This window comes from Pelecanus crispus, chromosome W, assembly GCF_030463565.1.
Source record: "Pelecanus crispus isolate bPelCri1 chromosome W, bPelCri1.pri, whole genome shotgun sequence".
NCBI lineage: Eukaryota > Metazoa > Chordata > Aves > Pelecaniformes > Pelecanidae > Pelecanus > Pelecanus crispus.
This window is the reverse complement of record NC_134675.1, coordinates 11,957,701-11,971,402: the sequence shown is the minus strand read 5'-3', so window position 1 is coordinate 11,971,402 and position 13,702 is coordinate 11,957,701. Positions and strand designations below refer to the sequence as shown.

Genomic DNA, 13,702 nt, shown 5'->3' with positions numbered 1-13,702 from the left:
CCTTGATGGCTGGAGGTTGGTTAGATTCAGAGGTTTCCATGAAACAGTGAATTGATAAAATTGCAAAGTCCCAACCCTCTTGAGGGGGCAGGTAGTTTCTAATTATCATGTACACTTTAACTTGCTTTTCTTATGCTTTCTTTACTGATTGCCTGACTTATCTCCCTTGAAGCTCCCGACTTAGCCTTTTCTTTCTTAATTAAAAGGCTCCAGTTAATCAATTGTTGCAAATTAACACAAGGAAGCTTAGCAACAGGTCCTTCTGAATAATCTTAATTTAATTATACCTAGTTAAGTGGGTTTTTTTCATAAATTCATTGAGGTAATGCAGCATCAAACAATGCTCAAGGACAATGGGGCCTAGAAGCCCATGTTTTATAACACAAGGTAGATAATTGACAAATGGCCCTCCCACATAGAAATATTAAAAAAATTCATGTAAAATTATACGGACTATTTACAGGCATGAAGATTTTCTTTCTGTGTTGCAGACAGGCCCTCTCTAAAACAAACTTGTTTGTTCTTTGTATTGCCCTTGTGATGGTGGCCATGCAGACACACAGGTGGACATGTCACAGCCCCAGTGGGCTTTTCTCTATTCTAAGGTAGAAACAAAGAAATAGGTAATAAGTGCAATCTTAGCTTCCTGTGATCCAGGTGGTGGGAACACAGCAGAAAGCCCTCTTGTGTGTCCTTGAAGGTAGGAGACAAGAGTAGCCTATAGTGACAGTGCTCTGTAGAAACCTGCAGAAACTTGGAACACAGCCACTTGATACCGCAAAGAGGGTCGTACAGAAGCCACTCAGATATGCATTGCTGCTGCTAGGCCACCTCAGATAGCAAATATGGCAGCAAGTCATAGAATCATAGAACCATAGAATGGTTTAGGTTGGAAAAGACCTTTAAGATCATCCAGTCCAACCGTTAACCTAACACTACCATGTCCACCACTAAACCAATTAAGGGTAGACTAGACTAAACCATGTCCCAAAGTGCCACATCTACTCGTTTTTGTAACACTTCCAGGGATGGTGACTCCACCACCTCTCTGGGCAGCCTGTTCCAATGCTTGACCACCCTTTCCGTAAAGAAATTTTTCCTAATTTCCAGCCTAAACCTCCCCTGGCGCAGCTTGAGCCCATTTCCTCTCGTCCTATCGCTATCTACTTGGGAAAAGAGACCAACACCCACCTCACTACAACCTCCTTTCAGGTAGTTGTAGAGAGCGATAAGGTCACCCCTCAGCCTCCTCTTCTCCAGGCTAAACAACCCCAGTTCCCTCAGCCGCTCCTCATAAGGCCTGTGCTCCAGACCCTTCACCAGCTTCGTTGCCCTTCTCTGAACATGCTCCTGCACCTCAATGTCTTTTTGTATTGAGGGGCCCAAAACTGGACACAGTATTCCAGGTGCAGCATCACCAGTGCCGAGTACAGGGGGACAATCACCTCCTTGCTCCTGCTGGCCACACTATTCCTGATACAAACCAGGATGCTGTTGGCCTTCTTGGCCACCTGGGCACACTGCTGGCTTATGTTCAGCCGGCTGTCAACCAGCACCCCCAGGTCCTTTTCAGCCTGGCAGCTTTCCAGCCACTCTTCCCCAAGCCTGTAGTGTTGCATGGGATTGTTGTGACCCAGGTGCAGTACCTGGCACTTGGCCTTGTTAAACCTGATACAGTTGGCCTCGGCCCATTGGTCCAGCCTGTCCAGGTCCCTCTGCAGGGCCATCCTACCCTCCAGCAGATCGACACTCCCACCCAAGTTGGTGTCATCTGCAAACTTACTGAGGGCGCACTCAATCCCCTCATCCAGATCATTGATAAAGATATTAAACAAGGCTGGCCCCAAAACAGAGCCCTGGGGAACACCGCTCATGACTGGCCGCCAACTGGACTTAACTCCATTCACCACTACTCTCTGGGCTCGGCCACCCAGCCAGTTTTTTACCCAGCGAAGAGTATGCCTGTCCATGCCATGAGCTGCCAGCTTCCCAAGGAGAATGCTGTGGGAGACTGTGTCAAAGGCTTTAATGAAGTCCAGGTAAATGACGTCCACAGCCTTTCCTTCATCCACCAGGCGGGTCACCAGGTCATAAAAGGAGATCAGGTTGGTCAAGCAGGACCTGCCTTTCATGAATGCATGCTGGCTGGGCCTGATCCCCTGGCTGATCTGCACTTGCCTGTTGAGTTCACTCAAGATGAACCGCTCCATAATCTTCCCCGGCACCGAGGTCAGGCTGACAGGCCTGTAGTTCCCCAGGTCCTTCTTCTGGCCCTTCTTGTAGATGGGTGTCACATTGGCAAGCCTCCAGTCATCAGGGACCTCCCCTGTTAACCAGGACTGCTGATAGATGATGGAAAGTGGTTTGGCAAGCTCCTCTGCCAGCTCCCTCAATACTCTCAGGTGGAGAGCATGCTGGCTGTCAGCCGTCACTCACTTTTGATCATGCTGACATTGTTGGCACCATCTCCGATTGCCAGGGTCACAGCCTTCTTGTACTTCTTCACCAGTTCCACCACCTGGGCCTTCTGCAGCGGAGTCACCCGGCAGCAGATCATCACTTTGCACATGTAGGCAGTTCTCACCAGCTCCAGATTCCCTTCCAGTGCGTAAGCCTGAGAAGAAGGGGCAAAGCGGGTGTTCAGGTCAGACTAGCAGCAACTTGTGGCCTGATAAAGAGGACGCAGTGGTAAGAAAATGAGAACTTCCGTTTGGCAGAAGGAAGGTATGAGATACCCCAAGTGAATTCGTCCATTCAGTCTCAGGGAGCATCCGCACCACGCAACATAATGCCACACAGAGTACAGCTATGAGCTTGGGCATTGGATGCATCACAGCTGCACTTGCACAACAGCTGCTCTTGCTAATGTAACCTGACAGTGCAGCAGAAGTGTCAAACAACAGGAGCACTAATTTAACAAAGCTGCTGCTGGGCCTGAGCTAACCTTGTGTATCTCCAGGTGAGACAGTCTCTGCTCATCCCTCTTGGTTTATTTTTTAAGGTCTGAGAGATCTGTGGTATAAATAGAAGAGATTTCAATTTAGGAGTACTTAATTAAAAAAAAAAACATGGAAAAAGCTGAGCTCAGGTGGGCATGACAAAGAAAAACACAAAACCAGAGGGAACGCAACTTTGCTCTGAGTGCTGACCTTTGTCGTGGTTTAGCCCCAGCCAGCAATTAAGCACCACGCAGCCACTCGCTCACTCACCCTACCCCGATGGGATGGGGGAGAGAATTGGAGGAGTAAGTGTGAGAAACACTCCTGGGTTGAGATAAGAACAGTTTAATAATTGAAATAAAGTAAAAGAGTAATGATAATAATAACAATATAATAATGATAATAATAATAATAATATACAAAGCAAGTGGTGCACAATGCAATTGCTCACCACCCACCGACCGATACCCAGACAGTTCCCGAGCAGCAATCGCTGCTCCCCGGCCACCCCCCCCCCAGTTTATATACTGAGCATGATGTCATATGGTATGGAATAGCCCTTTGGTCAGTTTGGATCAACTATTCTGGCTGTGCCCCCTCCCAGTTTTCTTGTGCATCTGGCAGAGCATGGGAAGCTGAAAAGTCCTTGACTAGCATAAGCAGTACTTAGCAACAACTAAAACATCAGTGTGTTATCAACATTCTTCTCATACTAAATCCAAAACACAGCACTATGCCTGCTACTAGGAAGAAAATTAACTCTATCCCAGCCGAAACCAGGACAACCTTTTAAATCAGTCAACTGTGTTATTTCTGTTTGGGAAACATAGAGATAATTGGATGTCTGGTCGCCCCTCCAGCTCTGCATGAGGAGGGAGCGGTGTTAGCTTTTCATATTTCTTTCAGATTGTGCTTTTTGGCTCTGTTCTTTGATGTCTTTTCTCAGTAGACATTCATGGAAGGCATCTACATGACTCCCCTCCTCAGAGCCATTACAGCAGGCCCACTACCCTTTCTGCGTAAGGCAGACAATCCTTAGGCCAGATATCCTTTCTTCTTAAAACAGAGACCTGTGAGTCACCAGCACCTCTGCTTCCCTCCCATCAGAGGCAGGCTTGCTCAACAAAAGAGACCTTTTCATGGTTTAGTTTTAGTCCTGGATGGTCACTGCTGTTAGAGATGGCTTTCGCCACAACATCCTCGCTGCACACCACTAGCAAAATATTATCACATAGTAGCTCTATTAATGGTATTGCACACAAATCAACTAGTTGTATGATGATGCAATTACAGATGCTGCTGTGCTTCTGTTCTTTCGCTTTGTTTAAGCAAGACCACATGTGTGCATAGTCCCAATGCTGCCATCCCACCCATCTGCACGTAGGGATAAGGCACTGAACAGATGCTGTGTTTGAGTGGGACAGTATCAGGACCGTTACCATTGTTCAAGCTCTAAGTTCATAGAAATAAATCACATATAGTTTTGTCCATACTGTCCTTGTGGCCCACACCCAGGAGAAAGCCATGGCTTTGTTGAGACTGGCTGTGTCCACTCTGCTGCAGGCTATGTGGACTGGCTGCTCCCACACAGCCCAGATTTGAATTTCTTTGTGTGGGACATATCTCCTTGCCAGGGTGTGGGTGAGTGTGTGGTTTTCCAGGAACAAAAAGAAAGCTTTGTCACAGCTGCTAGTGGTGCTTTTATAGCACGGTACTCAGGGTCTGTGCTGCAGACTTAAGGTATGGAGTAGGAACAGGCAGGGGTTTGCAGCCAGCTGGGATGTCAGAGGATTTGCCCATGCAGATGTACAAAACTTGACAGAGCTCTTGTCTGTTTTGCAGTGGGGATCTAAAGGGGATTAAGGCGCTGGAGCTAAAGAGGGAGTGAGTGTAAAAGAGGGAGAGAGGGTGCTTGACAATGTAGACATGGCTTGAAAGTGTCCCCTCTAGTCCAGGGTCTGTATACATGGCACATAAGCCAAAAATGGAGCAAGATGAGATTTTTGAATAGTAATTTGCAGGACTGGTATAGAGTTGGGAGTTAAATTTGCTGGACTGCTACCAAGAGAGGTAACAACCACAGGAAACAAAAGCATCTTGTCTCTGAAAGGCAGTGTCTCCCAGCTCTTTCCATGTCTACCTATTTGCTTCCCCTGCAATCTGGGAAAGCAAAATACAATAGACATATAAACTTGATCTAGACTAAGACTTCCTCCCAGATGGGTTGAACTGTATCTAAACCATTTTTTTTCTCTAACCTGTTCTAAAAAATTTCCAAAGATGTAAAATTCCAGTGCTTCACTATTCTCACCAGGAAGACATTTAACCCAAAACTCTCTTGCCTCAGTTTAATTCCGTTACTTTGTTTACCTGTTATTATTTGAAGAGTATTACCAAGACTGATCAGTATTCTCTAGGCTCAGAAAAAATAACTCTCTTGGTTTTCCCCTATGCTTTCCAGATTATGCATGATCACTCTTACAGTTTTCTTTGTACTCTCTCTAGCTGGTCTACATTTTCTCAAAGAAAATGGTCCAAATAAGTTGAATTATTTGAGCTAAGACTTTACCGATGCTAAATGAAGCAGGAGGCTTTCTTCACAAGTCTTACAGATGATGCTCACATACATATCTCTGATTTTGTATGTCTGTAGTTGATTATGTGAAAGTGAAGAACAAGGTATTTGTTCTTACTGAATTGCATTCTCCATGTTTTCAAATTATTTCTCCAATTTGTCAAAATTCTTTTCAAATCTAATCTTGAACTCCATCATCCCTGCAGTTTCTCCCAGCCTGGTGTTATCTGCTCTCTTTTTAAGCAGTTAATTAAAACACTGAATATCGAATAGATGTGGGATAGCCCCCTGCAGATGCCACTTAACTGTTGTTTTAGAGCAACAGTGAACCTTTAAGAGCCATACTTTCCAAGCAGTCTTGCGTCTGTCACATAACAATTTAATCTAGACTGTATTACTTCAGTTTGCTTGGAGAGACCATCAAACAATTTATTAGTCAAGTTATAAGACATATATCTTATCTGTTATCAGATATATTTAGTAGAATATGTTCTTGGCATACTTGAAACCCATGTCTGATGTTATCTTATCTTCTTGGTGCATCCATAGACTGCCTGATTATTTTTCTATTATCTTTCTGGAAATAAAAATTGATCCAGCTACTCTATCCCTCCTGTTCACCTATCAGGGCCAACTCTTCCCTGTTCCAGTCTTCTGAAACCTTGCCCATCACCTTTGATATCTCAGATAACCACTGAACCTAATCTTCAGTTAGGAAAAAAAAATCTAGTCCTCTAGGGCTAAATTTTTTAAACATTTTCAGACTTCCAGTATGTCCCTATCATGTTAAAGTCTTAAGAGAACTCAGTCCTAACATGACTCTGAACCTTCCTTACCAGGCTGTGGCCATTGATAACCAGACCGTACACCCCGTTTGCTTGCTCATCAGGTAGAATTTTTGGTTTTTTGGAAGATTTTTCAAACTGAATGTTGATTTCATCGCTGTCCAGAAAGGAGTCTGGCTTCATCTTTTTCCTTGCATTCCTAAAAAAAATCTAGAATAATAATTAAAAGCTTGTAAAGATATATATGTTTTATTAAATCAGCTTTATGAAAATAAAAAAATGATGCTTCCCTTTGTTAGTTTAGTTTAATTTTCCCTGTATCCCTACAACAACATTCATGGTTTAGCTGCTGCTATTTGTGCAGATCATCCATATGCTTCTGAAACTCTAACAAGTGTGTGATAAACCTGTGCTGATTTAAAGTCAAACAAATCATCTGAATGTCATGAAGGACAGTATCCTGAAGGGAATCCCAATTTTCTGTGTATATTGTCTAGCAACCACCTACTTCAACAGAAGAGGACTGAAAAACTTTCCCATTTTCCACCTATACCTAAGAACTTGTGTCTACCGAGGAGGCTATGGAGGAAGGCAGATTTCCAGATAATGCTAGAAAAGGACCATATCCAGACAAAGGATGGCAATGTGGATGAATAGCAATAGCAGTAGAGCAACAGCATAGCTTAAGGTGGAGCCAATTTGTGGCTCTAGATTGCTTGTTGAATGTCAGCTGATATTGCTTGCCTGACTCTGCTTTCTTATACATTTATATAGATTTGACCTCTTGGATCAAGAAGCTTCAGAGTTTATCCTCAGAGGAGATTTCTACACTACGTCTAGCTGCTGGATCTTCCAGGGAGTCAGCTAGCCCTTATCTAAGGTCCCTGAATGAACTGCACCAGGTAAAACCCACATGAAAAAAAGATGTAATAATATGAAATACAAATACTGCTCAGGGCACAGCAATGAAGATGTATATTTCACTCATTTACCTGAGCTCATTAAGTACGTCATCAGATGTGCTGCCTTCAATAATGAAAACATCTTCTATGTCCTCATTCAGCAAGTTGCAGGAGTCACCAATATTCACTGCAGTCTCTGGGAAAGATAAACCAGGAAGATGACCCATCTTAGCAGCCCCAAACTCACCCACCGTCTCTGTGGCTTTTTTACACACATAACAAAAGCTCTCTTTCTCACTCAAAAGAGTGCTGAGCCTTTCAGAGTCAACAGTTTAAGAGAGCCAGGAGAGTCACCTTGAGATGTAGCAGCAAATCTCCCCTAATTGGGCTTTACAAGACCACAGAAAAAAAAAGAATTCTACCAAAATAAAAAAGCTCAAAACACCCTTCAGTCAACATACTTGGAGCAACAAAAATATTTCATGTTGATTAAAAAAATTTTTTTCAGGATATTTAACTTTCCCTCCCCCCACCCCCAGAAAAGCCCCAAACCATAGCTCTGAAGAAGACTATCAAGACATTTTGTTCATAAAATTCTGAAAAAAAAAAGTATTTTGATATTTCATAAGCAAAACTATTACATTCTGAACATGACAAAATGAAATGCTTAATTTTTCTCAAAAATTCTCTGCTTGTTTGTTGGATTAAATTATTTGCAAATGCTTTTGACCTCCCTGAAACACCATTGTTTCAGTGAAGTTACTATGTCTCCAAAAGAATTTATTGGAGTCTATTCACAGTTCTTTCCAACTTAATGCTTTCTCCAAAAGCCTATGTTTCCTCCATTTCTATTCTGGATCATTAATGCCAGAATCAAATTGAAACAGAAATCAAATTGAAACATTCACTTTAGCGTTAAAGTTCCTGGAAAGCAGGACAAGATTTTTTCCAGCCTTCTTCACCTGGACAGTTGACTATACTGAAGTGACACCTTTTCACAGCATATGACAGGGACTATGGGATCCTCATTGTCACCTCTCCAAAGGCAAAGGATGCTACCTTCATACTGCTTCCAGCCTCAGGACAAGAATTAAGAATAGGCACTAGCTACAGTTATCTGGTCTAATTCCAGATAACTGGAGTTTTGTCTAGCTGGCAATGAAGCAAAGCCCTGTAAGTTTGTCCTCTGCAGTTTTTCAAAGGAGAAAGAATGAGAACATGGGTCTTAGCAGAACCATCCCACCAGTGGGAGAGAAGAGAAACATCCAAAGCTGTAGCCCCTTTACCTTGCTTGTCTCCAGTGAGAACCCATATCTTAATATGGGCTTTGGCAAGAGTCTCAGTTGTCTGTGGGACTCTGTCTTGTAACTTGTCCTCAATCGCTGTGGCACCTAGCAGCTTAACAGAAAACAGCAGGGAACTGGTAAGTCTTCCCATTGCTAGCAAAGGAGAAAGCATTAGACCTCCAGGTAATTACTCAAGCAAGCACAAATGAAATCCAGGAATAAGGTTGCACTGATTTTCATTCTTCCTCAGCAAATTTACTGTACAGAGTAGAGCCCTGATTCTGAAAATGTTCTAGTCTCTAAACCCCCAGGCTCAGCTGGATCATGAACATGCATGAAAGTTTTTGCCAACATGTTTGCAGACCTACAGCTCTATGTTCTTCCACATGTCCCCTTCACAGCAGATAGAGCTTTAACTGAGGGACAAAGACAGCTGTGGATCTGTGTCCCCAGACATCCATATGCATCCCCTAGTGTGGAGCTTGCTCCCAGCCATATTGTAATGCAGCTGCCATATGGCTGCTAAGCATCTTCCAACAGACCTGTTCCCACCCCTGCTCCACATCACCGAACAGCTAAACCACACGCTGCTCAGGACAAAAACCTTAATTATTTTAAAGTTATTGCTTTTTCTGCATTTTGGAGATACCTGATGGCTTTAACCTGTTACCTATAATTTGAAATAAATCCCGAAACACACAAAGTATGTTTACAGAGGAGACACTGTTTTATTCTGCGGAGGGTGCAAGGTGGAATACTTCCACAAATCAAGCACAACTACTGAAGTTAATTTTGACATTAATACATGACAGTTAACACACCACGCCTATCTAATACATAATCATTGAACTGACTGAGCATCCTCTTCTTCCACTGGTCTGTATCTTTTCCGCTTAATTTTAAAGCTACAGTGAGATTTTAATTCACTGGGCATACTCAAACGGAGTGGAGGGGGTAGTCCTTTCATCCCTCAATTGAGTCGGTGGTCTCAATCTCCCCCTGCCAGAATTACCTTTCCCCCAGTTACTGTGCTTCGGATCTTCTGGGCCAAGATGTTCCCTTTTATCACTGCTGACCTCACATTTGTGGCCTTCTCTTATCTTTACAGCCTTCTTTGTAGAAGGATGTTTCCATTGTCAGTCCTTGAAGTTCTACAGATTTGTATTCTTTGGAGGAGGTACCTGTTAGTGAGGCATGCAACGCTAATACCCTCTGTCCTGGTTTAACCCCAGCCAGCAACTAGAGCACCAGGAAGCCGCTCACTCACTCCCCCTGCCCCAGTGGGATGGGGGAGAGAATCGGAGGAGTAAGAGTGAGAAACACTCCTGGGTTGAGATAAGAACAGTTTAATAACTGAAATAAAATAAAATAGTAGTAGTAATAACAACAATATAATAATAATAGTAATAATAATATACAAAGCAAGTGATGCACAATGCAATTGCTCACCACCCGCCGACCAATACCCAGCCAGTTCCCAAGCAGCAATCGCTGCCCCCTGGCCAACTCCCCCCAGTTTATATACTGAGCATGATGTCATATGGTATGGAATGAATAGCCCTTTAGCCAATTTGGGTCAGCTATGCTGGCTGTACCCCATCCCAGCTTCTTGCTGGCAGAGTATGGGAAGCTGAAAAGTCCTTGACTAGCATAAGCAGTACTTAGCAACAACTAAAACATCAGTGTGTTATCAACATTCTTCTCATCCTAAATCCAAAACACAGCACTATGCCTGCTACTAGGAAGAGAACTAACTCTATCCCAGCTGAAACCAGGACAGTATCCACCCCTTATTCTATACCATCTACATCATGCACAGGTCTCTACCCGTTCCAATGCATTTTAACTAATCACCACCACTTTCCCTGCCTTTTGATATATACACACAGATATCATTCCCTTAGTCTATGGGCCATCCCTCCAAAATGTCTATTGAGTTCATTTAGTCCATGACTTTGGGTTCCATCTGTCATCACAGTCTTTCAGAGCAGGAGAGGTGGTGTGCGGTGTTGGATTGTTGCATGCTGAAGCCAGTTCTCGTTCCAATACGGTTTCATCAAAGTTCATTTTCATTAAGCCGGGCAATTCTTACTGTAATACCGTTGATGTGGCATGCAGCAACCATAAAAGAGATGCCATACAGTATTATATAGCAATTAACATCATACCATTCAGTTCATTGACTATTTTCACCCAAAATCCAATCCCCTTGAGGTACACATTGGACTTGCCCATCCTTTCGTATTACCCACCAAGTGCACCCAGGTCCTTGAGCAAAAGGAGTCCCAAGAATGAGTTTGCATTTGTCCGAGCGGGAAGTAACCTAGACTGTCTTCCCCAGCATATTTCTTATGTGCACTACAGGGACTTTAACCCCCTCTACAGTACGTAAAAGTTTTGATGGGGCAGGGCCTGCTCAAATGGCAGATCCCCTGGTGTTGACTAACCAGGTGGCTTTAGCTAAATGTGTATCCCAATGTTTGAATGTCCCACCACCCATTGCTCTCAGGGTAGTCTTTAACAGCCCATTGCACTGTTCGATTTTCTCGGAGGCTGGTGCATGGTAAGGGATGTGATATACCCACTCAATGCCATGTTCTTTGGCCCAGGTGTCTATGAGGTTGTTTCGGAAATGAGTCCAATTGTCTGAGTCGATTCTTTCTGGGGTTCCATGTCGCCACAGGACTTGCTTTTCAAGGCCCACGATGGTGTTCCGGGCAGTGGCATGGGGCACAGGATATGTTTCCAGCCATCCGGTGGTTGCTTCCACCATGGTGAGCACATAGTGCTTGCCTTGGCAGGTTTGTAGGAGTGTGATATAATCAGTGCTGTTGGGTTTGCCTCTGTGCTGCCAGTTGCTCTGCTTCCATTGCTGCAACCACCCCCATAGGGCATTTGCCACCATCCATGAGTCAGTATAGAGATAAAGCACTGGCCACATTTCTCATTCAGCAATATCTGAAGACAGCTGGATGGCTTTCACCTCTGCAAACTGACTCGACTCCCTTTCCCCTTCAGCAGTTTCTGTGACTTGTCCTATAGGACTCCATACAGCAGCTTTCCACCTCCGAAGCTTTCCCACAAGACGACAGGACCCATCAGTGAACAGGGCATATTGCTTCTCATTTTCTGGCAATTTATTATACAGTGGGGCCTCTTCAGCACGTGTCACCTCCTTCTCTGGTGATATTCTGAAGTTTTTGCCTTCTGGCCAGTCCATGATCACTTCCAAGATTCCTGGGCGATTGGGGTTTCCTATTGGAGCCCGTTGTGTGATTAGTGCAACCCACTTACTCCACGTAGCATCAGTTGCATGATGTGTAGACGGAACCCTCCCTTTGAACATCCAGCCCAACACCAGTAGTCGGGGGGCCAGCAGGAACTGTGCTTCAGGACCAACCACTTCTGAAGCAGCTCAAACCCTTTCATATGCTGCCAATATCTCTTTCTCCGTTGGAGTATAGCGGGCTTCGGATCCTCTGTATCCCTGACTCCAAAAACCTAGGGGTCGACCTCGAGTCTCCCCTGGTGCTTTCTGCCAGAGGCTCCAGGTAGGGCCATTCTCCCTGGCTGTGGTGTAGAACTGTTATTTTGTTGATCACATCCATTGGGATCTCAGGACGTCCGTCTTGCCATTTTATTCCTAAAAACTGGATCTCGTGTGCAGGTCCATTGACCTGACTGTGTTTTATGGCAAAACCAGCCTTCAGAAGGATTTGGACTGTTTTCTTTCCCTTCTCAAAAATTTCTGCTGTATTGCCCCACACAATGATGTCATCAATATACTGCAGATGTTCTGGAGCCTCACCCTGTTCCAGTGCCGTCTGGATCATTCCATGGCAAATGGTGGGGCTGTGCTTCCACCCCTGGGGCAGTCGATTCCAGGTGTACTGAACACCCCTCCAAGGGAAAGCAAACTGGGGCCTGCACTCTGCTGCCAAAGGGATGGAGAAAAACACATTAGCGATGTCACTTGTGGCATACCACTTGGCTGCCTTTGACTCCAGTTCGTATTGAAGTTCTAGCATGTCTGGCACAGCAGCCCTCAGCGGCGGTGTAACTTCGTTCAGGCCACGATAGTCCACTGTCAGTCTCCACTCCCCATTAGACTTTCGCACTGGCCATATGGGACTGTTAAAGGGTGAGCGAGTCTTGCTGATCACTCCCTGGCTCTCCAGTCGACGAATCATGTTATGGATGGGAATCAGGGAGTCTCGGTTGGTGCGATATTGCCGCCGGTGCACTGTTGTGGTAGCGATCGGCACCTGTTGTTCTTCGACCCTCAGCAACCCCACAACAGAAGGGTCCTCTGAGAGACCGGGCAAGGTGGACAGCTGTTTAATTTCCTCCATCTCCAAGGCAGCTATACCAAAAGCCCACCAGTACCCTTTTGGGTCCTTGAAATACCCTCTCCTGAGGTAGTCTATGCCAAGGATGCACGAAGAATCTGGGCCAGTCACAATGGGGTGCTTCTTCCACTCATTCCCGGTTAGGCTCACTTCGGCCTCCAGTACAGTGAGCTGTTGGGATCCCCCTGTCACTCCAGAAATACAAAAGGGTTCTGCCCCTCTGTAGCTTGATGGCATTAGGGTACACTGTGCACCGGTGTCCACTAGAGCCTTATACTCCTGTGGGTCTGATGTGCCAGGCCATCGAATCCCCACAGTCCAGTAAACCCGGTTGTCCCTTTCCTCCACCTGGCTGGAGGCAGGGCCTCTCTAACGCTGGTCACAGTATTTGTTTTTCACTTTTTGTTATGGTGAAGCAAAAGTCCCCTGATCAAGGTTGGAAGTAAAATTAGCCCTCTTACTCTGTCTGGGGAACTGTTCACTGGAAACTGGAGCTGCAATTTTCCTGGGAGAACCCCTTTTCTAATAGTTTTTCCTTGCAACTCACACACCCGTGCCTCTAGGGTCGAGGTGGATTTTCCATCCCACTTCCTCATGTCCTCTCCGTGATCATGCAGGTAAAACCACAGGGTGCCCCGTGGTGTGTACCCTCTATATCCTCTCTCTTGAGCAGAAGCACGTTGACTCCTAATGGCTGAGACTCTGGTCCGTACATGCGGGGAGTAGGATATATCCTTTTCCAGTTACTGGACCTTCTTGTACAGTTTTTCCACAGCCGAGACACAGGCCCATAGGCAGGAAGAGATACTTTCTTCATATTCCCGGGGTCGTCTAGCCAGTTCATCCACCGTTGGTGCCTTGTCATC

The 13,702-nt window shown here is 45.0% G+C and overlaps 1 protein-coding gene across 1 annotated transcript in view; it reads right to left on the bottom strand.

Moving 5' to 3' along the window:
- Positions 1 to 13,702, bottom strand: part of LOC142596429 (phospholipid-transporting ATPase FetA-like) — a 123,332-nt gene that overhangs the window by 16,036 nt on the left and 93,594 nt on the right. Inside the window, 4 exon segments of the mRNA XM_075725528.1 lie at positions 2,437 to 2,614; positions 6,351 to 6,498; positions 7,292 to 7,397; positions 8,488 to 8,599. Of these exon segments, the coding sequence (XP_075581643.1) occupies positions 2,437 to 2,614; positions 6,351 to 6,498; positions 7,292 to 7,397; positions 8,488 to 8,599 (544 nt within the window).